This window comes from Solea solea, chromosome 1, assembly GCF_958295425.1.
Source record: "Solea solea chromosome 1, fSolSol10.1, whole genome shotgun sequence".
In the NCBI taxonomy this organism is placed as follows: domain Eukaryota; kingdom Metazoa; phylum Chordata; class Actinopteri; order Pleuronectiformes; family Soleidae; genus Solea; species Solea solea.
This window is the reverse complement of record NC_081134.1, coordinates 35,607,998-35,635,901: the sequence shown is the minus strand read 5'-3', so window position 1 is coordinate 35,635,901 and position 27,904 is coordinate 35,607,998. Positions and strand designations below refer to the sequence as shown.

At 38.3% G+C, this 27,904-nt stretch overlaps 2 protein-coding genes and 1 long non-coding RNA gene across 3 annotated transcripts; 1 reads left to right on the top strand and 2 right to left on the bottom strand.

The window, feature by feature from the left end:
- Positions 1 to 65: 65 nt before the first annotated feature.
- Positions 66 to 13,215, top strand: LOC131465450 (uncharacterized). Its single transcript, XR_009241316.1, has 6 exons — positions 66 to 191; positions 9,094 to 9,205; positions 9,490 to 9,671; positions 11,458 to 11,551; positions 11,721 to 11,789; positions 13,146 to 13,215. It is a non-coding gene; the product is annotated as an uncharacterized LOC131465450 (long non-coding RNA).
- Positions 13,216 to 13,625: 410 nt separating this feature from the next.
- sox32 (SRY-box transcription factor 32) lies at positions 13,626 to 15,097 on the bottom strand. The gene is made up of 2 exons (XM_058638142.1): positions 14,788 to 15,097; positions 13,626 to 14,473 (listed from the first exon to the last, which is right to left on the bottom strand). The coding sequence occupies exons 1-2, from the start codon at positions 15,095 to 15,097 to the stop codon at positions 13,791 to 13,793; spliced, it is 993 nt and encodes a 330-aa protein (XP_058494125.1). The 3' UTR covers positions 13,626 to 13,790.
- Positions 15,098 to 23,774: 8,677 nt separating this feature from the next.
- On the bottom strand, positions 23,775 to 27,241 carry mrpl15 (mitochondrial ribosomal protein L15). Its single transcript, XM_058636274.1, has 5 exons — positions 27,086 to 27,241; positions 26,788 to 26,945; positions 25,756 to 25,921; positions 24,332 to 24,455; positions 23,775 to 24,228 (listed from the first exon to the last, which is right to left on the bottom strand). The coding sequence occupies exons 1-5, from the start codon at positions 27,188 to 27,190 to the stop codon at positions 23,891 to 23,893; spliced, it is 891 nt and encodes a 296-aa protein (XP_058492257.1). The 5' UTR covers positions 27,191 to 27,241; the 3' UTR covers positions 23,775 to 23,890.
- Positions 27,242 to 27,904: the final 663 nt, after the last annotated feature.

Below are 27,904 nucleotides of genomic sequence, written 5' to 3'. Positions count from 1 at the left end.
CCTCCTTCCCTCACATCTGCCTCTCTTACACCTTTCTCCTTCTTTCCCTCTCATTAAAGGTCCATCTACTGGTGAGACTGCAGCTATATATCAAACGGAGGACACCTCGGCTCACCCCTTCCTTTCCCAAGCACGTCAGGTAACTACGGTGGCCTTCGCATACCAGAAAGGATGTCGTTCTTCTTCATTTGGTGAGTTTCTGCTGTAAAATGCAAGACACACACTCTGGCTAGATTGTTCTTTCGCCGCTTGTATAGAAATATCACTTATTTTAAAGGTGATCGTACACACAAAGATCGTACATAAAAACATACTCATTGCTTTTGCCAATAACGCTTCCTAAATGTTACACAGTGGATTGTGGATTCTGACACTGTCATTAAAAATAGTTGTTTTTCAGACCTGTGAGAATTCATTCTCACTCGTCTTGGTCTGAAGATATTTTTCAACATTTTATGGACCAAACAATTATTGAGAACATAATCGACAGATTAATCGATGATGAAACTAATCATTAGTTGCAGCCCTAGGAAAAAAAACTTGTTTTTTTTGTGTGCCTAAACCTAACCACGTGTAGGAAATGGTTATCATCATCTTCATTTCCTCATTCCTGCCTAAAGCTCCACAAGGGGTTAAAACATCATCATGTTGGTGAGCACGTCTGGAGACGTTACGGAACATAATTTAGTTTCAGAAGCGTGAGCCCCCACGTGTCTGTGGTTCACAGAGATGTACTTTGGCAATGTACGATCTCCACGTATCCTGATGGTTACATCAGTCTGAGCACGATCCTGTATGTTTTACTACAAACCCCCGCAACCTTGGCTCCATGTGATCTCCTGTTAGTGTATTAAGGCGCCCAGATATACAGAGTAAATCAAAGCAGACGATTTCCTCAGCTTGGAGGAAAACCCCTCAGAGGAGAATGAGTTGATAATGTCCCAGTGTGCCCACGGCTTCCTCTCAGATAAATAAATACATAAATAAAAACACGCCTGTCCACTTCAGATTTATTGTTCCTCTGTAGGCTGTGAAGTAGTTGTTATATTGTTTATAATAAATAAGTCCATTAACAGATTTGGCACAGGTGGGTGACAGGGGCCTCTGCGATATCCCTCTCAGCCCCTTTGGGGCCAGGATACTTCCATTTTAGGCAGTGATGGCCAAGGAAAAGAGGGACTGCAGGGGTTAGTGTTGGTTTGACTGGGCTGAGACCATGTCATGTTTTCTGGAGTGATAAGAGCCGGAGCAGGAAGCTGTGAGAGGGCAGGAAGGAAGAGAGCTTAGGTCTGGAAGGAGAGAGCAGAGCTGTGGAGACAGAGGATGAGGGCAAAGAGAGATGTAGAGAAGGAGAGCAGAGCAGGATGATAAAGGAAAATAAATTAAAGCAGTCAAAGAGAAGGCACTAAATGGCGATTCGTGCTGTGTGCATGCAGCACTGTGTGTTATATATGCAGGCAGGTGTGGGGGAGGGAGGGTGACAGAGCGCTGCTGGGAAATGCAGAGGGAACCTGGAGTCCAGGGGGAAGTGAGCAGATGACTAAATTTGGTCTGCACGGCCACACTAGCATACACCTGCTTCCCGCAATCAAACACAACGATGACAATATCAAATATCACACGTTTGTCTGTTTGACCAAGAGGAAAGTGTGCCGCTACTGTTTTTCCCAAAGTCTGCACTAAACAGTTATCGCTTAAAATGTAGTTTAAAGCAGGTGAATTTGTGCAGTTGTGTTTTTTGTGCATGTTTTCTTTTTCTGCACCTTGTGTAATGTGTTTGTGTAGCAGCCCTTCGCATTATTAATACCAGTACAGAATCTTCCAAAATCAGTTTATTGCATCTTATTATCATCCTGCATCATGAAACTAAAAGATAAAATACAGAAAAACACTGAATGAAACAACAAACCTTAAAGCTGCAGTGCATCTTTTTTGTTGTTGAAAAACAGGTTCTGTCAAGCAAAACTATGAAACCTGACTGAGGGAGTGTTTGTGTGTATACAGCAGCAGAGCAGTGACGGGTGGGGACAAGGAACATTCATGCATAGAAAACGGCTGAACCACCATATTTTTTGAGAAGAAGATTTCACTTCTTTTCACTTTTCATGGGCTTTTATTTGTGTTTTGTGTTTGCAACTGTCTCGCTTTACTAGCACAATGTTGCTGTTGCTGTCATCTGTCTTGACATAAAACAAACCACTTCCTGTGTACAGCCCGGGAATGTTCAAAAGATCTAAACACTGCGTGAGTCGTGTGGATCTTATATGATATGTACGCAACACAGTTTTAAATTCAACATGCAGAGAAAAGTGAAGAGAGAAATGAAATTCTGGCAGGAGCTCAACTGTAAATGTAAAAGAGTCTGTGACAGAGCTGCCTGAGTTGGCTTTCACCATTTGAGAACTCCCCCATTTTTAATCAATCTGTTCATCTAAAAAGGATTTCTCTATTTTGAGATTTTAATCCCAGCGTCTGAGTTAATCTCTGAAACTCTGGGATTGGAGGAGGGGGACGGACGACGCATCAAAGCCACTCAACTTCAGCCCCGCTTGCACAATTACACCCACCAGGCATCAAGGCAACCAATAAATCACCCTCTCATAATGCCTCTCGGAAAAATTAATTTTTTCTGAAGGCTCGGGCCTCGGTCATGTAGGTCAGAGAGTCGACACGGGTCTGGTCGATTTCCAGTCTTTTCTCAGATCAGATCAGAAGATGACAGCACACACACTTGTAAATGATGATCAAGCATCTGTCAGAAAAAAACAAAACATCAGTCTTATATAAACTGTGAGATTTGACCTTTTAATCCTTAATGTATAGAATATACTGTACATATGCAATTTTACACTGTATCTGACATGATTTAGTTTTAATTATCTCTCCCTGTATATGACAGTCATTCACTCATGTGTTTTACTAATGGTTTATGAACTCTGTCTTATTTGGACGCACAGTACAATAGATTGGGGCCCTCTGCTGGAGCTGCAAGGTATAACTCATAAACCTCACAGCCTCTCTGTTCAGTCACAGGACATTTGTACAATTGTGTCTCTGTAACTTAGACATATACATTATTGTCTTGATTGTGAAATATAAGAATAGAAGGTTCAGAAGCAGAAGAAGAAGAATTAAAAACAGTTCCGTAAAATCAACAACCCCCAATAGACAGAGGAGTCAAATGTAATGCAATCTCAAATCATGATTACTGCTTATCTGAGTGACTGAGATTGGAGCAAATTAGATTTCCAATACCTTGGGTGTTTAAAGCAGAGACTCAGTGATTTGTTTGAATTCTTTGTTTTGATTTCTGGTGAACAAGGAAGCAGAACAAGTTGCTCAGAAAGGGCAGAAATGAGCAGGAGCAGTGATAAAGTAGTTAATAAGCATTTGACTGAACAATTCCACATTTTCAACACATTTCTTGTCTGAGTTGCTGTTAAAATAAGTAAGGAGTAGAATATCGAGGGATAGGGCTGTGCTGTAAATATGACGTGAGATCTGATTCAAGCCTTTCTCAGTTTTGACAAACTCTAAATGATTGGAAAACGTTTAAATTTGTAATAAATAAGTCTCCTTCAGAAGAGACCAGGATCATAAGTTTGACAGTTTGCACTTGGACAATGACATCACTTAAGAAGACACCGAGACAAGGTTCTTATAAATACCTAAATTAAATCTGCATTTTGTTATTCTCGTAGCCATATAAAATTAATGACATCATTTTACTGGGATATTTATATATTTTATATATTAATTTTCTTTTCAACGCTATGCACATTATGATAGACCATAGTTATGCCAGTTGAAGCCAAACAGGAAGCAAGAATATATTGAGCAGCCTCTAGGGGGCAACTTTACTTGTCGCAAAAAGAAGTCTAGGGGAAAATGATTTGACATTGTCATCACTAATTTTAGGTATTTTTCAGTCGAACATGATGTCAGTTTTTTTAAATTAAATTCATGTTTAGAGTGGAAAATAGATGAGAAAGTACAGCCGGTGTGAGTGGACACCAGTGTCATTGATAGCTCCTATCGTCGTGGGAATTTTCATTTGCAAAACAACAACGTTGGCCCAACCAAATCTTTAAAATAGATTCTTATGGGTGACGTCACTACTGGTTGCACATAATTCACATTAAAGCACAAAATAATGAATCGAATCAAATGCTAAACTATCACCAGCCACAGCAGCATGATATATATATATATATATATATATATATATATATATATATATATATATATATATATATATATGTATGTGTACATAACATAATTATGTTATTTATTATTGATAGTGATGATGTAATAGAAAGAAAAGACGATTTTACTGGCCGCGTTTGAAACTGCATTCTCTGAATGCTTGTGCTCAGGACAGAGCCAGAGAGTCTAGCCTCTGCTTGCCCTCTGAGGTCTTTATTAGCGGCCTATTACTGTAAAGCTGCTATCGCCTATTGGAGGGAGCGTGAGGGAGGGTGGGGGGTGCGTCCCTGGCTGCCACTAAGCAGTAAATAAATATGAGCCTATTGTATTCTCGTAGCCTCACTGTCCTTGCTCTCCCATGCTGAGTAAACGCACACATACAATGGGAGGCTGGACTGCCTTGTCATTCCTGATCCCTCCAGATTGCTCTTGTAGGTCCTCTGCCTGGGAAAGTAAAAAGTGGCAGCGAAGTGAAGAGGAAGCAATGAAAAGAGGATCTGACATTAGAATATTCGAGTGTGTCTCATGCCAAAAGTGAGGCCGACCTGAATGCACTTCTCACTTTTCCACTCAGAACTCAGAAATAAATCTTGTTGATAGTACGAGTAGAAAGTAACTTTACCCAGATATGTTTATTTCCTGATTTGTCATCACATTTCACCAGAATTGAATTCTCTTCTAAACTCTGGAGTCAATTATTGTCGGCCTGACAAAGCTGAACTTATAAAAATGTCAATCTTACTAAATATTTTTTCATATTTCTTTGTTTTTCACAGGGGGATAATGTGGAAAATACAAAATGTCAGCTGAAATTATTGGCTACATTGACAAGATAAATTATTGAGAGTCTTAATAAAATATTAAAAAATCTGTCATTGCCTGGTAACTCAAGTCAAGTGGTTTTATGAATATCATAATATCATTCAACTTTAATTTAAATGAGGCCCTATTCTGTCCTTTCTCTTTAATTTCATGCCTAAAATCATCTAAATTCATATTTTCGTACAAAACACAACTAAATAGTGATATAATCTGTAATAAAAGGTAGATTTACTTTCCTTTTTACGAGCGGGCACTTTAAATGAATAAAAAGTAATTAATAATTTGTTTTCTTCCAGTTCGTGTCAAATTCTCCACCTTTCAAGAGGAGAATTTGTACTTAGCTTCACATCATGCTGCTTGCACATTTATTTAGTCGGCACTGAGATATTAAAACTTAAAAAGGGCCGTTCTGCAGTGATATGCGCTTGCTTTATTGGATCTACGGTAGGTGTAAAGATTAAAGACAGAAATTGAAAGTTGTGGAGAGTCACGGCCACCACAGGCTGCCTGGTGGAGCTTCCTCTCTTGTTCCTCCACAGGAAGAGTGCTGACAAGGCTGCGAGGACCCAGAGTTCCTTGCATGGAAGCCAAAGCGAGGCCTTGAGTGAGCAGGGGCTGTAAGGCGGCGTCCCCTAGGGACGGCGTTATTCAGAACGGCCCCCGGCCCCACGGGCCTTGGCATGAGGCTTCCATTGCCAGGTATAGGCGCGAGCTGCCGTCCTGTAATCACCGATGACATACATGAAGTAGTTTTCCAGATCGGTTTTCCTGTCCCTCCAGCTGCGAGTGGGGCAAACAGCACAGGAAGAATAACACAAGTCGCAGCCAGGCTCGGGGAATGTGGCCTTTACAAACACAGCACAAATAAAAAAGTTAAAAGGCGCACTGCTCTCCTCCTGAAAGCCTCGGAGCGAGGGAAGTGAGGCTACGTCCTGAGAGAAGGTCTAACCTTCCTAACAACACCCACACAGACTCAACAATAACCTGCCAGTCAAATCAGTCAATGTTTACTCTGAGTTACCTGCCAGAGCAGCAGCTGAAATCAAGGCCACTTTCTGACATGTTGGGCTTTTCTAGTATGATTTATCTTGATCGCAGCTGTTTCTGGTGTTGAATCAGCTTCTTCCTGGTAATGTTGCAGTGATAGTTCAGGTTTATTTGAGAGTTACTGACGCTTAGTCAACGCTGGCTTCGCTGCGGGTCCCCAGTGCACTCTAAGTGGGCTGTCATTGCCTGAGACATGAACAATTGCTTTTACTGAAAACTAATAGCGGGGACACAGAAAAATAAAAGACACAATAAAAACGTTGGATTCACGTATATGCTCATTTTCATGTTGACAGCCTGTTTGTCAGTGTCTTATAAGAGCACTCTTTAAAGGACCCGAACCATGCTTGTAAGTCTGTGGTAAAGCTGCGGAAAATCATTCTCGGGGCCCTGACCATGAAGACGAGATATCAGAATCAGCCACAGTATCAGAGCATTATAATCAGAGTGATTTTACAGCAGCAGCTTAGCACACAATGCATTTGCCCTCAGGTGCTGCCAGCTTAAAGCGTGCACACAGTGCCCCTCCTGCTGAGAGGCCTGGTGTGCTGTTGGGCTTTGACCCCGCTAAGTCAATCAGCAGAGGTGTTAAAGACGCCACGTCAACACAAACTAACAGGTGTCTGCTGACAAGGTGGCGGATGAGAACAGGAACGGACAGTGTGACGTGTCACTGCAGTACCACCAGTGTTGTCATTGTATGGAAATGCTACCACACTGATGCAAACAAGCAAGCACATGCTCACGTTACATGTTGTATACGTGTCAGTATAGTGTGCATATATATATATATATATATATATATACAGTATATATATATGTATATGTATGTACAGTATATAAATATTTTTGGCATGTAAATGAATGAAGTTCACATCCCACTTAAGCAGCCTTCTTACGTAAACACACAAAACCACACACACACATACGGTCAGTATTACATAAATAACATGGAAAATAATAATAATACTAATAATACTAATAATACATTTTATTTGTAAGCGCCGATCACTCAAGGTCACTTTCCATTTTAAAAAGAATCAAACACACAAGCATTAAGATAATATAAAACAGGCTTATTAAAAAGGTAAAGATAAAAAGTTAAGAGGAAATAAAGTGGACAATTTCAACACAGTAAATGGAGTTTAAAAAATTGATGCCAGAGTTTAAAATGGAGAATAAAATAAAAGTTTTGAGTTGATATTTGAAGCTAGATGGTGATAATTCTCTTATTAGATATGGCACATAATTTGATATTTTAAAATCAATTTTTTAGATTTAAGTGCTGTTTTTTTTGTTGTTTTAATGAAATGAATATAGTTATCTCACCAATACTCTTTTTTCAATGCCTTACATAACATGTGACAAACCAATGTCAAATTTCATTCATATTTAGTGCTTCTCATATTAAATTAACAATGTTTGGATTGTAATATTTCTAATATGAATACGAAGTTTTCTATAATAGCCTCCATGTCATGTGACCCACTGACTCCAAACTAATAATACACAAATTGTATTACTGAGTGCAGCTTTTATCCACATCACATGCTAACCTTGCAGTTGGTTGACTGTTGAACTATTGGGGTGTTGTGTGTAACATCCAATCTTATGTTTTTTTTTAGGACTGTAAGCTTTACTGTGTTATGAATCTAAAACTAAAGCTATAGATGTTAAAAACAATATGTTTCATTAATGTACTCATTTTTGGAACGATGATTTGTCCCCTGTGTTTTCCGGCTTAGAGCTGGGCCTGAATCTTCAGGGGTGAGCACACAAACATGCACTCACTTTACAAACTGGAAGACTTGGTCATTAAGCATCAGGAGACGGTGAGGAAGAGGGATGTGACGCTATTTCCACTTAACTTCATCTGGTTGAAATAACAATACAACAACACTTTATGTCCTGATGATAAATGCCATTTTCACTGAGTTTACCTTCAGTTAAAGTTAGTATGTACGTATATATATATATATATATATATATATATATATAAATATATATATATATATAGCCCAGACACAAATAAACTCCCTTCTGGCCAGTTTGTGTTAATCATCCTGTAAGTGTTTGTTGACAGTCTCCTTACTAAGAGACTCTGGTGGAGTATTGTATCTTCCCAGCAGGTCACAGAGACACACCCAGCCACTCCATTCTCCTGAGCGAGTCTGTCGGACGAACCCTGTTACAGTAATCGTCTGTCTGCCGCTCAACCGACTGTCTGTCTCTTGGCTGGAAACATGGCTGAGGTCATAATAGCCACAGAATGTTTGTGTCAGTGTGCTAAACATCTCAGTCAAACATCACACATGATGTTTATATTCTTATAATATATTCAGTCACAGTTACTTTCACACAAACTTCTCCTGTTGCTTAATGTGTATGACTAAACTTGTCAAAAACAAAATGTATTTAATGTTTATTATCAAGGCTAATCTTAAATTATTGATAATAAACATTAAATACATTTTGTTTATCATGAAGGCTAAAATGAGTTAGTGTTAGCACGTCTGTTTTACAGTCTGCATTCGCTTCAGTTTTGTTTTTTTAATGTAATAAAAACATGTTGCTTCCTAAAAGTCATTGTATTTAATTGACAGATTACAGCTATGGAAAAAGTATGCAAATCAGTTATTAACGAACTTGTCTAAAAAAAAAAACACTAAATGTTAAGCATGTTTATCGTCATAAAATCATAAAATGAGCTACTGTTAGCGTGTTTTTTCTGTGTTTTACATTATCTTCTGTCTTGTTTTGTTACATTCACTTTGTGAAGTGAATGTATTTAAATGACAGATTACAACAATGGAAAAATATGTAAATAGGACCATTTTAGTTTTAGCTAGTTAGCTGCTAAACTTGCCATACCTCCTCTTTTTAAGCAACAAACAAAAGCTATATAAAAAGAATAAGTGGTTGTTTTTAGTATAGCTTCATTGCTAGTCATTTTAATTTTAAAAGTATAAATGCATTTATTAAAAGGATTTTACGTGTTCATTTATCAACACTCTGTAGGTGGCGGTAATGAAGCTTAAGCACTTGGCGCCACCCGGCATTCAAACAGAAGAAGAGGGAAATAAGGCACTTTTCCAATTGCAATGACCATACTTGTGCACTCCTGTACTTGGTAAGTATGTAGTTGAGTTGTACTTCCCAAGTATGTACTTTATTTACATTTCCTCTATTATTTACACACGCTATATTCCTTATATATATTCTATTTACTGCTGTGTCCTGGAAAACTGTGCATTTCTATTACCTTTTTGCAAATCGTTTATATAAAACCTGCATGACATGGTCTGATAAGGTTATGTTGATCAGATTAGACTATTTCATAATCAAGTGATGAGACAGATGCAGGTCGTGGGAATATTTTCCTCTCTGATGAACCTTTCTCTTGACTCTTCATAGGATAAGGACCTGTCCAGTGTGTCACTTTAGGCATCTTCCTGTTTGAGCTTCCTCCTCAGATCCAGAGAGAGCAGACGTCCCTGCAGGATAATACTCGGATGAACATTATCTACAGACAACAGCCTCGGATTTACCCAAGCTGCACTCCGGACAGGAAACTATCCATGACCTCTGTGTTGGAGGTAAGACGAGAGAAAACTAATTATGGCTCACGAAATCTCAAGGTAGTGAATGCATACCTGAAAATAGATTTGTGTGAATATTGGATATATTTATAGGGAAAGTATTTTAAGATTGACTGTTTTACATATAACAGATAGATGGTTGAACATCGACATAGGAAATAGTGCAAACCTTCCTGTTCTTGTTCCTGTCTGATCTCAACAAGTCACGCCATGCACGTAAGGTCCAATCTTTTTCTTGAAACTTTGGCTGCACAGAGAAAAGAATCCCGCTCATTAAATGAGCTTTGGCGTCCAGGTTTAGTAACTGTGTGTGTGATGAATGTGTGAGCGTTATTTTTCCATTGTTAACAGGTGAAAACTAGTTCTCAGGCTTTGACTAGTCTCTGTTAAAGGGATAGTTTTAAGTGTGGTAGTATTGACATATCAGCACAGGAAAATCACAGGAAATCACAGGAAAACAAAAAAAGAAAACATTAGCTCCTCCTCTTCCAGGAAGCGCACTGAGTGTAGGACCTCCTACTCTATAAATAGAGGCCTGGACAAGCCCTTCATCATCCTCTTGTCTACAAACATTTCAGTTGCAGACAGAGTTTGCTGCTATTGTCTGATGTGCAACATGTGTCTTTTTACTCTTCACTGTAAGTCTTGGCTTGGTTTTTAATTCTTATTCACCTGAACACTGATGATAATGACAATGAAAAACAAGTCACCTTCATGTGTTTTTCAATTAATCCTGATTTGAAACATTACTTTTATTATTCAACCTAATTTAATACTGAATTTTATTTGAACAATCTTATGTCCACAACAGTGTCTATACAGTATGAAGACATTTTTTGACGTTGTACTATATGATGACATAATTGATACTAAGTCAGTTTTTGAAAACAGTTGCATTGACAACACACATGTACATGGTGTGTTTACTGTGGAGCAGTGACGTCACGTTAGCAGCAGCAGCAGGTATAATCTGAACACCTGTGATCGGATCACTCAGGTCAGATGTTAACGACAGGTGTGAACAGAACCAAATCTGATTTGCAGGCCAATTTTCATCCATTTTCACCAACGTTTGGTGAAAGAAAAATGAAAGAGTAAGTACATAAATAAGTGAAATATAAAATTGCACAAGTGAATGAAGTGAAGTTATTCAGATAATGGGATACAGCAGATTATGTATTCACTTAAAATTTAGTTAAAATTAACTGTTAGACAACCTGGGAATATGTGATTTCATTGGGTCAAAATCTAAGATTATGCCAATTAAAAAAAAAAGCAAAATTATGACATGTTCATGTTTAAACATTATACCTGAATCACATCACCAGTTACACTAGTTTATGCTTCAAGAACGACGGTAATTTCCCCTCCTATTTTATCTGCACTTTCACTTATTAAAACACAAGCGTGTACATAACAAAGATGACTGTCTTTGTTTGCCTGACTTGTGTCGCTGCCATTTCCACCACTGTTTATTGTTAATGATGTTTTCACCTGAAACCTGATATCATCCAGTTGTTTTTCCTTCAGGAAGTTCCTGCCGCTGCTCACTAATTGCTGCTAAGGGTCCAGAGTTTGACAAAAACAAGTCGAACTAAAGGCTTTAAGTTCAAGTGAATAACAGGAGGAGAATGCGTTCAGATACTGACATTTTTCGCTGCTCTGAAATTCTCCCTCTTTTGACCCAAATATGTCTCATCACCGTCTGCATCTGACGCTGCAGAGTGTTTTGTAATATTGTCCTGGGAGTTGAACTGACGTCAGATTTCTTCCGCTCATTCAGGTGGCGTTGGATTGCAGCAGGTCATCACTTTCCTAATCAGCTCTTCTGCTGGCTCCTCCACAGAGAGGTCATCCTTCCCTCTGACGCAGTGCCCGTACGTTTCCTTCCAGCATTTTTAAGATCTGATTTCAATCACTGACTCACAACATTTCCATCTGCACAAACGCATTTCAAAAGAACACACGGTTGTTTGGTGGAAAGGTGTTGGAGTGAAAATATGTCTGTAAGAGTGAATTTCTTTCTTTGTTTTGTTATCATTTCAGATCTGCTGGTCAGAGTTATGAAGAGGAAATGCAGAATTTCTTAAAACATGCTCAAGATATGGATACCTGGTACTTACACCTTTTTAACTCTTCAGTTTAAGTCATTAATGGAATAAATGTAAATACTGAATGATAATTGAAAAAATTGTTTGGAAAAGGTATTTGAAATTCATTCATTTCAACACTAGAAAATATTTACTTATTAGATTTTAGACGGCTAAATTAGCTTCAAATAAATTAGACACTTAAAATAATGTTTGGTTTTGAATAGAAAAGTAAAAATCAAAGAAAACTGATGAAGGTATACAATAATTCCTTCATCACTTTTCTCTGATGGATGTTTCTCTGACTTTTTTGGGGGCCATATTTTTAGAGCCTTTGTGACTCATGCTTTAAAATGAAGGAGGAAGTTTACGTCCTTGATGCCACGTTTCCCTCTCTGAGCCCAGACAAGGTGTGTGGATGGAGATGAAACAGTTTGCCCTTCTGCTAAAGGAAAGGTTAACATAGCTGCCAAATGTCTTAAATATAAAAAAATATGTGCAGGATTTCCTAGAGGGACCGTCCCACCAGATTAACACATCATGATGGATGGCCGACCCTGTGAAAACAGACGTCTTTGTGAGGTTCACCTCATGAGATAATTTACACTTGACATTTACAAGTCATATAAAGACACTTAATAGTTAAGAAGACACTGTAATCTACTTCTATGCAGCTTTAAATGCACTATTAGTCAACAGTTATAACATTTCCTATACGGTTGTATTTTATTAGAGATGGTACGATACCACGTTTTCGTGTCCGCTACTGTACTGATATAACAAACTCTCTATATAAAGTCAGATACAGTCATTTATGAACCATTTATGAGGCTGTTGACACATTTGTGCTGAGTCATTTCAAAACATAAATCTACAGATGTGTCACAAATATTGTTTGCCCAAACATGACTCGGTTAAAATGCTTTTGCTGATTTTTCTTTGCATTTTTAGTCATGCGATGTATAGGATTTTTGGTTTGTATTGGATTTTACATTTTTATCTGTCCACTATCTGATCAGGGGATTTTGACCAGTATCGAAATGATACAAATACTGACCAATACTGATTTCTGTCCCTATATTTTATGCTGTCATTATGTTTTGATCCGATGTACAGTTGACATGTATTCTTATTGTATGCTACAATATTGTAGAGTCCATGTTGTTTACAGTGGATCAGTAGGTTTGGACTTAAGTGATAGAAAAACTGTTTTGCCTTTCATTAATTCATTCAATTCTGTGGAAGTTTCTATGATGCCGAGCATAGTTTTGTTTGTTTGATTAAAAACACAAACACAAAGTTTGAAAGAAATACAAAAAAAAAAGTATTTGGCATTTCACTTGTCTTGCATTACAGTAACACTGTTGTGATTTCATTGCAGATTGAATCTGGTTTACGTTTCCACAAAGAAGACATGGTTGTCGAGGAGTGGGTGAGTGAGGAGGCTCTCACACAACAGTGCATTATGGGAAATGTATGTGGCATAACCAACAATGTATTTTGTTTCAGAGTATTTGTTTAAAAGTTTGTTTATGATTATTATACGTTTTCAATTGTAAGTTGTGTTTCAGTGTAGTATCAAGTGTAGTTTTAACAAGTTTTATCATATTTCATTGTACTGATTATGTTTTATATTTATCATTTGACAATTGTTATGTAATGTAGTTTAGCTTGTAGTTGTGTTGGTGTAGTTTAATTGTGTTTGATCATGTATATGCTATACTGTTCATGTAAAAGCTCAACTAGGGACAAGAGTTGCAAAATAGCAGTGGTTATAAACTCATTTGTATTGGAACTATGTTAACTCTGTTATCCAAAATACTTTTCTAGAATATTCTATTCTTTAAATCTGCATCGCACATTTGAAGTTGAATTTGTTATTTATTAGTACATCATATTTACACAGGAAGAAAGAACATTAAGAAACACAATACAATTTCTCAAAACAAACTAATGCACATTCATAGCTGTCATTATCGAGTGATACAGTGAAATAATTTAAATAAATACAGCATTTGTTGTGGTTTCAGGACACTGCTCGTCCCTCTCTGTGGCCGCTCTGCTGATGGTGGCTGCTCTGCTGATGGTAACTGCTGGGATCCACGGACTCGGGCCTGTGTGCTGAAGGACCGAGGTACTGTTCAAACTCGCTGCGGTCCAGATCGTACAACATGTCCATCTGAACCCGCTCCAGGTAAAACTCCAGCGGGGGCCCAGCAGGACTCAGTGGGCCCCCGTAGAACCTGGACTCCCCTTGCTCCATGTGAGGCCCTGCAGAGTAACAGCACTGCATGTTCTGGTGGTGGTGCAGCTGCTGCTCTGCAGGATACACAGGTGGACTCGGGTACAGCTTATGTGAGAAGGTGTCGGTCGCCGCTGCTGCTGTTGCGTCTGTGAAAACTGGGTTGTTCTGGTAGCTGTTGTACAGAGGGGTGAAGTTATTCGGGAAGGCGGGCGAGTTTGGGAAGTTCTGCTGCTGGTTCTGGAGCAGGTAGTGGAGGTTGTAGGGCATCGCTGTGAGGCCCGAGCTGCACAGCGAAGGCAGCGACGCCTCGGCGCTCTGAGGTCTGGAGCTCTTCTTCAACTGCTTCCTCCTGCGCGGTCTGTACTTGTAGTTGGGGTAATCGATGGTGTGCTGGACGCGCAGGCGCTCGGCCTCCTGCATGTAAGGACGCTTCTCGGCGAAGGACATGGCCTTCCAGGTCTTTCCTGCAAGAAAACAACAGAGTCAGTATCTGCATATTAGGCTTTACAGCTGCTGTAGAAACATTGTGGCACAAGATGGCTGCTTTCATAAAGCAAGGCCCTCACGTAAATTATAATTTGAAAGTCTTATTCTAAGAAAAAAATACAATTATACACAAACTTATGGGCAGTACATTCAATTTCTGCTGATAAACCCTGCAAAATGTTACATACTGTAACTTAAATAGCCCCTAATGAACAGTTTTTGCTGATGAAACATAAATAATAAACATTCCAACTCGTTTTTAAGAGGAAACACTTATTATATCTGGTCTTACCAAGTATTTTGCTGAGGTCCGTGTTCTCCATGTCTGGGTTGAGCTGCGCCAGTCGCCGTCGCTCCTCTTTGGTCCAGATGATGAAGGCGTTGAGCGGCCTCCTCACCCTCACCTGCGCGGAGGCAGACTTGGTCTCGGGGCTGGTGCAGCTGGAGTCCGAGTTCACGGACTGCGGGCTGGAAGGCCCTGAACTCGGGGAGCGCATGTCGGTCATCTGCTCGCCGTGCGCGGCGCCGGACTCGTCGGCCTCGAACATGGTGGAGCTGTTTGCGGAGAGCTGGAAATGTGCCGGGTCGTGGCTAAAACGCATGACTGTGTGCGCGGACTGTGGTGATGTTGCGTCTGTGCAGAAGGCCGCCTGTCATCGTCCTGCTGCTGATGCACCGTGACCGATATATGCTGCTGCTCCACCAATGAGAGTCCAAGGAGGAGGAGGAGTGGATTTAAGGTGTGAATTCCAGGTGTTTTTCTCGGATCGGTGATAGATGAAGAACTGACGCCCCAATCTACGAGCTCACGAAACTGTACCACAACTGAGGCTGTCACGTCATTCTACAATTAATACACTCTTAAAATAATATTAACTTCATTCATTTCATTTCATGAAGTGAAGCAAGTCAAAAATAAGGTGTGATTTGTGCTATATGTCTATTTTAATGTGTTAATGTGTATTGTATGCATATTAAGTTTTATTACCGTAACTAAACACGAGTTAAGTATATTTTTCCATCTTTATGATCGTAACAAAAACTGAATAATCACACTTAATACTTTGGCAAAGTGGTGAATAAAAAAAGAAATCTGAATCATACTTATTTACTCTTCTTTATAGAGAAACAAAATTACATTTCAAACGATGACAACATTTTAAAATAGACATAAATATGTCAAGGAATAATTAAATTAATATAATCAAAAACCTTCCCGGATCTGTTTACATTATACAAGTTTGATTTGATCAAACTGTATCTGCATTTATCACCAATTATATTCGTCTTTTATTGGCTTGTGTTGATGAATTTTAATATCTATATGTGTGTTGATGCATGTTGACATTTTCGTGACATGTGAAACTTTACATTTAAAGCCTTATTCCCTCTTTATTAAAAAGAGAAGAAAATCAGATTAGAGCTGTGTCAATAGGAGAGAAATGGAGTCTAATCAATGCTGTAGGTCCTGAGTATTGATAGGTGAATATCAAAGTTTTGTGGAGGCAGCGCTGGTTACTAATTACACGGCGACTCTCAGCTCTTATCTCGTCCTTCTGTCTCTATCAGAGTTCAGTTTACAGGACAGAAACAAACATGATCAAGGCGCGTTTATTACACGATTACCTCTCTCAAATATTTACCACACACACACACACACACACTGATACAAAAGGGGGCGTGATCGAGTCAGCCCATAACAAAATCAGGAAAAAAGGCTACATTAATCTGCTTTGATGCATTTATTAATGTGGATTACATGATGAGAAAGACACAAAATGTAAATACCAAAAATATACAGTGATTTCCCAACAGGAAACAGGCTTTTTTTTTTGTATTGAAATGAGTCAAAACTCCAGCAGAGATACAGACTCACAGAAACTATACAGGAGGACAACATTTTGATTTTCCTCTCTGTCAACCTCAACTGGACACATCTGAAACATGTTTCTTTGTTAACTTTAAATACTGTCCTTTGTAGATACAACAAAAACTGCTAATATGATCATTAAGAATGAAAGGAAATTGGTTACATACATTGTTTTTATTGGATGAATTCACATTTCTTTGATTAAAAAAAGATAAATGAAGTGGGTTTGTTATGGTAAAATGCAACACATGTACAATTAAGTAACAAACTACATATAAATATTACTTGTTATCAAGATAAATGCAAAACTATGCAATAACACCACTGAGAGCAGAGATCCTATCCTACAGACATTGTTTACATTTTGAATGAAGAGAAAAGTTTCTGCATTTATTTAAAACAATCATGTTATTTATTGAGGGTTTATTATGTTAAAAAATTGTCATACAGAAAAATTATAACTAACAAAATAACGTATTAGTACAGTCCAACTTTATTTGTGAAATAGTACAAATGTTTTTTTGTTTTTTAATAATACAATATCAGTTACAGATATTGTTTATGTAAAGACTAAAGGAGTATTCCGAATTTTTAATTAAACGAGAAGACCATGCATTTAATTGTAATAAACATATTAATTTGTTGTGGGTTTATGATATTAAAAACATTTTAAACCAAGAAAAACCCTATACATTAAATGTACAAACACATTTAATATAAATACAGATGTGATTTAGTCCGAATATAAATGCTATAAGATCATGATATAATAAATATCACAGAGGCTCTTACATGATAAAGGAATGGTAATTCACATTTTGTGTATCCAGCGCAAATGAAACTCTTTAAGGCGTGTGATCCCGCTTGAATATATGACACGACGCCATTTTAAAGAGTCGTTTTGGCGCACAATAGAGGCCATTATGTGGAATACACGTCATAAAAGCTGCACCTCACTAATGCAGCCTCTTTATAATGTAATGATGCGAAATAATCGTCTTTGCGAAGTGTATTAAATGGATGTCAAGTGGTTGCATTTGTGCATTTTTATATCTAATGACAGGGAAACAAGGCCATTTTCCACCCCACTTTAAATAAGAGGCTGCAGGGATTAGTATCTGTGTGAGTGTGCTGGACTTTGTTTAAATAAAGTGATCAATCTAAATCTGATAATGTGCGTTTGAAGGCGAGATTACATTAAAAAACAAATCAATACATTCATGGTAAAACCAGATGTGGGTACGCATATTTATTATTACCATTATTATAATGTATAATAATTCCACATAAACTACTGCATGTGCATGGTTTTGTTTTTGGGACACACACACACACACACACACACGCACACACTGTTTTTCACAGCTTGTCAGAATCAGGGCTTGAATCCACATCCTCGCTGTTAAACGGAACGCACGCTCCAATGCGCATGCGAAACGCGTTAATGGATTTAATCAATTAGCTTGAATGACGCAGCGTGAATACAATAACGTCGGTTTCGGCTGAGCTTCTCTGTGAGTTGAGTCAGCGTTTAATATTAGACTGTGTTTTTGGGGGAGGAGAAGGTTGAGGAGGTTCATATCTGGACCTAAAGTCAGATTTACCTTGGATTTTTTTTGTGCAGGCTATAAAAATCAGCAGTATAAACACATAAAAAAAAAAAACATAAAAAGGACAGCACAGATAATAAAGAATACATAGAATAAAACACATTTGTACTCACTACAACACATTTATCTGTTATGTTTTCACTTGTTCTGGACTAAATCTGGACTCCACATCATGAGATTAAAGGTTTTCTTTACCATTTACACACACAGATAGAGTACAAGTTCCAGTGTGACAGTTAAGAAATAATAATAATAACATGTAACATCTGTTCACATTATACACAAAGTGTAGTGAAATACCATGAAATAGATACATACATTTACCTCAGCATTTGTATGGGAGCTGTACTGAACATTTTCATTTATATTGCACTTAATTATCATTTTATTTACAAGCACACACACCTATGTATGCATGTACATGTACATATGCCTAAGTAGACCAGTAAATAATAAAGAAAACAGAAAAACAATAATTAGAAATGCTGATTTAGCATTCCCATATATATTCCCATTATATTATGATAACACATAACACATAATGTAACAATTGAACATTATGTAGAGATTTTAATGACACCACACACACAAATATATATATATATATATATATGACAGATAAACAACAGGTCTCTGTATTCTTATGTCTTTTTACATCAGTCTGACTGTAGAATTTATTGAAAAAAATGTGCATTAAGTTAGTGGATCACCTGGATGTTATTTTATTTTTGCTCTAAACTTTACAAAAAAAAACTGTGTCATTATTCTGTCCCTCTGAATGAATCCTAATCTCTGAAGTGACAGTAGTGAATCATTGTATTGTCTCACAGCCAAACAAGCTGAATGGGCACTATGCTTTTCTGAATAGGGATTGTTCTCTGTGGCTTTGTGATCACAGTGTGCCATTGTATTGGACAGATCTCATATATGGGACACTCCTCTGTGTCTTCGTTGTGGATCAGTGGAGGCCCGGCTGGACTCAGGTGTAGGGAGAGAGAGAGAGAGAGAGAGACCTGTGCTGTACCCAAGGACCTGCAGGACAAAACGTCCAGACAACTCTTGTGGATTGTTGGCTGTTGTGTTAGTTGGACGTCGTCTGGACTTGGAAGCGTCCTCGGTTTGGTCTGACACAAAAGGATGTTTGGCTCTTGTTGTGGATCACCTGAGTCTGGATTTCCGAGGTGTGACAGTGGAGATTTCTGATGCTTATTCCCTCAAGGCTGGATTGACACGTCTCCTCTGTTAATATGGATGTTGTATTTTGGATGATTGGTGCCGGACTTTCAGACCTGCAGACAGGACTGAGTATAGGACTTCAATACTTTTGTGCAGGGCCGGTCCAAGCCTTCATGGGGCCCTAAGCTGAATTGAATTTGGGGCCCCCATCCCACCACTTCGGAGTCACCTGTGCTTGACTATTACTCGTACAAATGTATATTAACGCTGTGTTATTTACTCCAAACTCGTGTCATTCTTTGTTTTTGTAACATTAGAGGGCAGAAAAATCACAAAAATTAATTTGCGCTTTCATATCCAAGTGTGTTGATACTGACACATTTGCACTAAATGTGCACTCTTTAACTTAAAATAGACACTGTTTTAGATATATTAATTTATCTACAGATATATATAGATTTATTTAATATGTTAAAATGTTTTTCTTCCCAAACACTATTGGGGCCCTTCCCTAACTTCCTCTGCATCACCTCATATCAAAAATGTGTTCACTATCAATAGTTCATCTCATAAGTGTCAGTGAGCCAATGAGGACGCAGCGTGCTGTTTGACTGGGATCTAACTGTGCTCGTGATTGGCTGTCTCACATCGTGCAGGACTTTTCACGACCAGAGTATGAAATTTTTTACCAAAGCTGAAGAGGAAGCTGGGTTTAGACGTGTGTGAAAATCTCAGGTTAAAAGAGATTTCCAAAAAGTATCATTCAGGAATTGTTATCAAAGTCTAAATATCAATATTATACAGGAACTTTTTAATTAACACCAAAATGTACACTGGAAAAAAGGCAATGGCTGACAAATGTTTAAAAATGACTTGTAGGTCTTTTTCAATGTAGGAATTCAAAGAAGCAGAATTCTAGGCTGAGATTAAAAATATGCACCAATGTACAGCATCAACATTGAGTGTTTTGATTCTCACTCCGCAGTATTTGATAGAACACTGACTTTAAGAGGTTTTAGAAAATGGAGGCTGCAGATTCACGGCCTCTCGATTTGAATAACAATGGACATGTGTATCAGTAGTAAATTATTGTTTAAATCTTTGTGGTATCTGACCAGAACACCCACCATGATAAACTAGACAAGTGCTTGGGGGGGGCGGAGCTTTAGCATCTTGACCTGCGATAATGAAGCACTGTATTCTGGCCGAGCTTCGGTATCATCCCACAAATTTTCCTTACAGTGGCTCATTCATAAAGAGCTGCATTGTTCCATCTCTGGAAGGTGTGAGGGAGACATAACAGTGTTGTCTCAGGTGTCCGTGATCTTCGCAGCGAGGGACTGTATTGCATTGTGCTGTATTGTATGGACACAGCAGGTCAGCATCAAGATATACTCTGTCAAGACTCAGACACCATTCTATGCAGTGGTCTGTGACCTCCACCTCCTCCTCCTCCTCCTCCTCCACAACCTCCACGTCTTAATCACATGTTTCAACAGCAGACTGAGGCCCACATGGGTCCCCGACGAGTGCTAGCCTCCACACTCCCCAAGCAAACAGCGCCCTACCCGGCCTATACATCAGGCCAGCTGAGAGGATTACATGCCCCCTGCTGTGGACTGGCTTAATGTAGCCTCATTAGTGGAACACAATGATGCCCCCACCTCAGAGCAGAGATAAGAGACCAGACTCAGCCAGACTTCAAACGCCGGAGTCCAAGCATCAGGTGATGCAACGTGCAACAGGACAAAAAAAGAGTTTTTACTTTTGTATGTAGAATTTCCTCCATGTTATGTCACATAAGGAGACAAATAATCATCAATTTTACATAGCTTTTCAATTATTTTACACAATATTTTTATTCAGCACTTAGTAACTGTTTTCTTAGATGCTAGATTAAAACAAATAAAGCTCATTATCATCTGTCTCTCCTCATGATCAGTTAGTCAGTCCGGCATCCAGACGTGCAAGAATTTGTTGTAAAAAATTAGTATTTGTGTGTTTTAAACTGTTGCTTTATGCATGTTATGAATACCAATTTTGCAGGAGATGACATAATACCCACGGTACTGACAGATAAAGGAAATTAACTTAAATAAAGGTTTAAAATATATAGAAATTACACGATAAATTATAACAATCCAATATAAAATGTTTCTTAAAACTTAAAAATGGGCAATTTCCAGAAAATACAAATAAAAACATGTCTGAGGGCTAGTTTTAATAACTGAGTATAATTACGATTGTATGCCTGCATATTGTTTATAAAAAAAAGCTGTCATAGAAGATTAAATGAAATAGATAAATACATTATAAATGATTCAATAAATTAAAAACATTCAATATAAAAAGGGCTAAATGGGAAATTCTCTCAAAAAATAAATTTATAAGGACTTTTTTATTTGTAGAAACCTGTATTTTTAGACATATTTTTGCTAATATTACACTAATAATGAATGGATTTTTCTTGTATGTATGTATGTGTGCATATGTAGAATATCACGCCATTTATACGAGATAGGCAGCTCAGAATTTTGACCACATGTCAGTTTCTCACTTAATTTTTTAGAAGATGTTGTCAAAGGGCTCTGGACTGAGAATCGTAGTCGAGCCAACAGGCCTGAGTTGGCACATGTACAGAAAGGCTGATTAAATGCCCATTGTTCTCGTAAGTGGAGAAAATTAAATGGATTTGCAAGAGCAGCTCACTTCTTTCATCTGCCTGCTCTGTCTCCTCCTAATTCTATTTCATTTCGCTGAGCACGAGACAGTCTGATGAGGAAAAGCTTCACTCGTGCTGAAAAACAAGCACCATTCTTTGTAAATTAGGAATTGTATTCTACACCGGCTTCTGATAAGAGTCTTATCTGGGGAACTAAATGAAGTCCTTGCAAGGTTTTTATTGTCCATGGGCAGAGAAACTTTGGATGTCCGTGGTGAGCTGTCACTAAAGAAAGCCTGTGTTACATCCATGGTTTTTAGATCTAAATAGTTTCCAGTTGATGTGTAAGTGTGACCTTGATCCTGGGTTTCAGCCACACTTCTCTCCTCAGCAGACGGAGGAGAGAGGCCTGAGCTTTGCTGTAATTAACCCTAATTATTATTAACTGGAACTAGACAGAGACCTGTGAGACACCATGATATCTGTGTCTGTCCTAAACGGCTCATTCAAGGCGGCAGATAACCAAAACAATCTAGTCTGCTCAACTCCAGCAGCAGCAGCAGCAGCAGCAGCACTTGACTGTTTAATTAAATAGTGTGAACGGGTTAGACTCAGACATTAGATTATTTGCAAGCAGAAACCTGAGATAAAAATGTCTGCCCTAAAACAGACTAGCAAATCGTTTTAAGCCAAAGTGAATGCGGCCACCGATGCCTGATTCAATTTCATAGTTCTTTTATGCGAGCACACAGTCGAAGAGCTGACGTTTGGGCCTCGCTGCAAACTTTTTCTGCTTGATACAAATTCAAAAGGATCTGCTGCTTTGAAGATAAGCCCCGTAGTTCTGCCATAAACAGTGATTGTGCTGTTTCTTTCCTGTGGCGTGATTTATTTTTAAGTATAACGCGGTAAGGATTTGGGCTGGTTTTCCTGGCTGGGCCGGCCAGCTGTGTGTGTATGTGTCCACTGCTTGTGGAGTAGCTTATTGGATACTTGAGATTCAGGAAAACGTTCATGGAGCCATGAGCAAGGTCATCAAAGCGTGACCTTTGACTCAAGACAGTCACAAATTAGGAATTTGGCAAATATTCTGAGATTATGCTTTTTTTTATTATTAGATTTTAAAAAATGGCATCAATCATTCCTGTCACTACTTAAATTTAAATTATTTATAACATAACTGCCTTTTAAACCCGTAAGTGTTTGTATGGCCACACAATGCTTGTGGTCGTCTCACACGCACACACACAAACATATGCTTCCTTTGATAAAATGTTTTTATACCAGCACAAATTCTATGGCAGCCTCCCTTAAGACAATATCTGTGTAAAATACCAAGTTATTTATAGCGAGTGTGCCATTTTGACTTCAAAAAATAAACACCAGCAGAATGGAGGGTTCAAATGCAGGCTGGACCATTATCCAGCCAGAACATAGGAGACTGTATTCTGATGTTAAGTGTGTTATCATAAAAAAATATGTATACAGTATATATGATTATTTATGTACCATACAATTTTTTTATTTGAAATCTCTGGACTGGAAATATACTATACCAGGAGCTTCCTCGTGTGACATGTCCGAATAAGTCATAATCATTAGATATCAAAGCATAAACGTTTCTTCATGTCAATTTGTGTCGCTTAAACATGACCGGGCAAAGTTGTATATATGTGTTTGCCTGTGATTGTACTCCAGGAGGGGGGGACGGGGGATCTTTTTGAACGTCCACACCAGGATACAGCTGCCTATGACTAATTTCAAACTCCCCTTCTAAGGCCTAGGCAACACATTTCACAAGTAACACACATCACCAGGCATCTGTTTCCTGTTTTCATTCTTTGAGTTATCTTATTTTCCTTATTTCCCCCTCACCTGTTACAGTTCACGTTCCTTCCATCATACAGCACGGGCCGAAATAAAAAAACATTATGTAAATAACACAAATATTCCACGAAATGTGGTTTTAAAGATACAGTTTAATGATTTCCACATATTTATATCAAATGGAAACATCCCCAACAAGCAAAACTCTGTATTTTACTGACAATAATGTACAAAACATTTACTTTTACTCCTACGAACTGTAATACTGAAGCAGTTTCTCATCAGTAGGTTTCAGTATCTTCTTCTCTGACATGTTAACGACCCAGCCTGGCGCGAGGCCAAAGAAGATCTGTCGAACATCCTTCCTCGTCGACAGCATGTGATACAGTTCATCCTTTGAAAGGTCTGGCAAAATGTAACCGTACTTCTGTGCCAGGGCGAGCCGGGCCTGCTGGATCTTTTCCGGGTCAGCCAAGTAACCTCGGTTCTCCGCGTCCGTGTAGTACGGGACCATATCCTGTCCTGGTAACATGCGCTTTGGGATCGGCTGACCGCGTAAGAAAAACGGCACAGGCTTGATGAGAATCCCTGCGCACACACACACAAAAAAAACCCAAAGCATTTGTAAGTGTCTTATTTAAAAATAACACAAGACAAGAACGCGATATGATAAGTCATTCATTTATATTACCAAGACTGATAGGGTCATAGAAAGTGGTTGTGATGACGCCACCGTTCCTCTCAATAGCAGCTATGGCTCCTTCAGAAGCTCTCTGAACCTCGATGTTTATTTTTGCAGCAAAAATGTCAGCACCCTGAAACAGAACAAACATGTGAAAAGTCAACTTGTGGCAGAGCAAAGTGGGAAAAACAGACTTTAGCAACACCTTGATTGACACAGACAGTGCAGTCATGTGCTGCCACCTACTGTTGCAGAGTTGTTTTTTTTGTCTCTTGACTAGATCTATAATGAGACAGACATATGACAGATGCATTTACCCCAAACATTCACTTCAACTGGTACTTGTGATTGTACTGTAAGTGCATGATGTTTAGAGAGGTCAGAGAGAGTCTCATTGTGGCAAAACCTTCAAAAACAACAACTTTTCCCTCTAACAAAAATTATGTATTTCCCAATTTAGCCTATTTTTTGTTGCTGTATAACAAAACATTAATTTGCCAATTAATTGTCATTTTTTAGATAATTCATAGAACTGAACTATGTTTTTTTTTGTTCCTTCCTCACTAGGACCATGGTGAAATTAGTTTGAAGACCGCAGACTGCAGCTGGCCCTGAAAAAGGTGGGTGTGTGGAATAGCCAATCTGAAACTAACTTCACAGTCAAAGCACTGTTTGAGTTCAAATGTTGTTTCATCAGGTTTTACTCATCAGGAGACGTGCGTGTGTGCTAAATCTATTTCTTGTTTCCCCCCAATCAATTTTTATTTGATAATGCTTCATAACAAAGCAAACACTTTAATCCTGAAATTCTGTGAAATATCATCACAAATATGGTTATTGCAATATAGTGACATCATTTTAAGATCATGTCGTCCATCCCTACTGCAGTTTGACTTTCTTTTTCCCCAGGTCATTTGATTTTGAGACCCCTGAGCTAAACAAAATATTGGAGTCCAGATCTGTTCATCACAATCTATTGTGGAACTAGTTCTTCATTCTGACTGTTGGCTCAGGAGGACATTTAGAAAAAAGAGAGCGTGTACTCACAGTGCCCTCTGGTGGACAATTTGTTTATTACTTTGAAGGTGATTGTGGGATTGACATTTGAACCTGAAAAGGTTTATTGCTGGACTGCCACCGTGTGGCATTAGTGTGACTACTTCAGGAGCAATATATTGTACAATTTGCAGCATTAGTGTGGTAAAAATGTTTTTCACAACAAAGCATAACTGGAATGGCAACTGAAATATCTCTAAATGAATTGATATTGAATCAAAAATTGAAACAAAATGACACTTTGGGAATCGGAAGCAAATCAATTCAGGGAATTAGCAGCAATTATGCAGCTGTACGATTGATGTGATTATGACAAATGACTCTGTGGAAAGAGTCCAAAACCAACAACATACTATAAAAAATAAAACAGTGATTACCTCATCAACAAGCTGGACGCCATAGTCCTTCTTTAGAGGCTGTATCGTGACCCCTCTGCCATTGACCAGCTGCGTCAGGTCTACAGGCTGCGTCGTGTCCACTCGCCCCACATCAATCAGGTACTGCAGTCGTTTTAAAGACAGAGGCTGGTACTGAGGACGGCGGCTAGAGGAAGAAGCACACACGAGATGTCAGTCAGTTTAAATCATTTATCAGAGTAGACTGTCATTCTAATCTTTAAAAGGCTGACTAATAATAGTTTTTATCGTACTCAACCACCTTTTAAATGTTTCTGCTGAAGGAAGTTATTAGTGACACCAAACTAAACCATGTTTTGTTGAACTTAAAAATAAATCACTGACTGTAGGCTAGCGAGCTAGACAGCATTTTTAAGTTACAAGAAATATTATCGATTTTCTCCATTCCGGATCATCCTGAAAAAGGATATTCACCAAGATAAACTTAATATAATGTATAGTATAGTATGACTAAAATGTAATATATGGACATGGAGTACTTCAAAAAGTGTTACTGTGAAACATATCTGTCCATTTGATAATTCACTGAAAATAGTTGTCATGACATTGTCCAACTCCAGGTATAGAGGTATGTGCTGTCAGTCATACATGTGGAAACACTGGTGTGATTGTCATTATGCTCTTTAATCTGTTTTCATTTTTCCCTTTTCTTTTGGACATTGAGTCTATAAATAAACTGGACTGAACCACACTATTCTATCCCTTTTAAATCACGTATACTAGGGATGCACAATATTATCAGCAGGAAGCCTTACATTTAGACCAATAACCGATATTGGCCTGATATATCGGCATATCAGATATTGGCAAAAAGTCCAATATTGTGCATCCCTAGTATATAATGTAATTTAAAAAGCCTTGCAGCCATATAGTTTTGCAAACATATATACTACTTGCACTTCTTCCAACACCTTAAAGATGTATACACTCTACTAACTAATAACAACAAAGCCTACACTGTTGAATGGGAGTATAAACGTCACCAGCTTTTACCTCTGTCCTTCATTGAAGCCATATTTTGGAATAACCAGGTAAAACGGGGTCTGACCGCCTTCAAACCCGAGCCGTGGACGGTTCCCTCTCTGTCGCTCTCCTTTGTGTCCTCGGCCGCTTCTGTTGCCACCATGTTGTCCTCTGCCTCGTCTTTTACTCTTGAAAGACAATTCAACCACGTATGTTTATTGTTTACTATCCATCGGCTAATCAGACTTCAGGCTAGCCGTGTTAGCTACCAATAGCCTGCTATCAAAGACAATCATTGAAAATAAAATAATGTAAATTAAAACCTCACCGTTCTTCCAGCTCCTGGTTCAGGCCGCATGTTCGCCAAACTTATCCGCGGCAGGTTCTGCAAAACATCCAGCGCTTTGCCTCCAGGTTTTTTAGGGAAAGACATGTTTGTGCTGCTCACATGTCAAAGTTAGCAGAATCAAGGGCACCGGTGAGTGTCACGTGACCGGAAGTGCTTTTTGTCAACTCTTGACATGTTTCAAAATAAAATCAAAACGGCGAGACAACGCCTGATAAAAACATTTTTAGATGGTTTTGATATTGTAATTTTATGCCGTTTTAATGCATTGTGTTTCATGCATTGTACTCATAGTGATTGCTACGAAATGTTGCTGAACATTGTTGTTTTGTTGACAAAAACATGTCTCCAATATTGACTGTTCATGAGATACATTGGTATATGCTTTGTTTTCGCTGATGAGTTTTTTTTACAAACTTTATTGATAACAAATATACGAACAGCAGAAAATAATACAAAAATTAAAAAAAGCATAAAATCGTACAAAAAATGAGAAAATAAAAACCAAAAAGAGAAGAGAAGTGAAAAGAAATAGCAACCTTTATCACCGTACATTTATGAAATGTACCACACAAGATATACAACAAAATCTAAATTCTAAAGTATGTAATAACATTTTTGCAACAAATTTCAATTTTCTTTTGAGAATTACACAATATATGATTTGTGAGATGAGACCAAAACAAGAATTTGACAATGTACAATAGAATAATAAATGTGTGAAAGATTCTGCTTCAACTGATGAGGATTTACTATGTTCAAAGCGGCCCTCATTGTCGTTCCAGCTAACCAATCGCTGCT

What these genes read in the sequence shown, in the direction of transcription:
- mrpl15 (XM_058636274.1), bottom strand. Translation starts at nt 27,190, where the DNA reads ATGTCTTTCCCTAAAAAACCTGGAGGCAAAGCGCTGGATGTTTTGCAG. An exon ending in AACCAGGAGCTGGAAGAACG is followed by an intron (nt 26,946 to 27,085) that starts GTGAGGTTTTAA and finishes TTGTCTTTCAAG; the next exon opens with AGTAAAAGACGAGGCAGAGG. An exon ending in GCGTCCAGCTTGTTGATGAG is followed by an intron (nt 24,456 to 25,755) that starts GTAATCACTGTT and finishes GTTCTGTTTCAG; the next exon opens with GGTGCTGACATTTTTGCTGC.
- sox32 (XM_058638142.1), bottom strand. Translation starts at nt 15,097, where the DNA reads ATGCGTTTTAGCCACGACCCGGCACATTTCCAGCTCTCCGCAAACAGC. An exon ending in GGACCTCAGCAAAATACTTG is followed by an intron (nt 14,474 to 14,787) that starts GTAAGACCAGAT and finishes GTTTTCTTGCAG; the next exon opens with GAAAGACCTGGAAGGCCATG.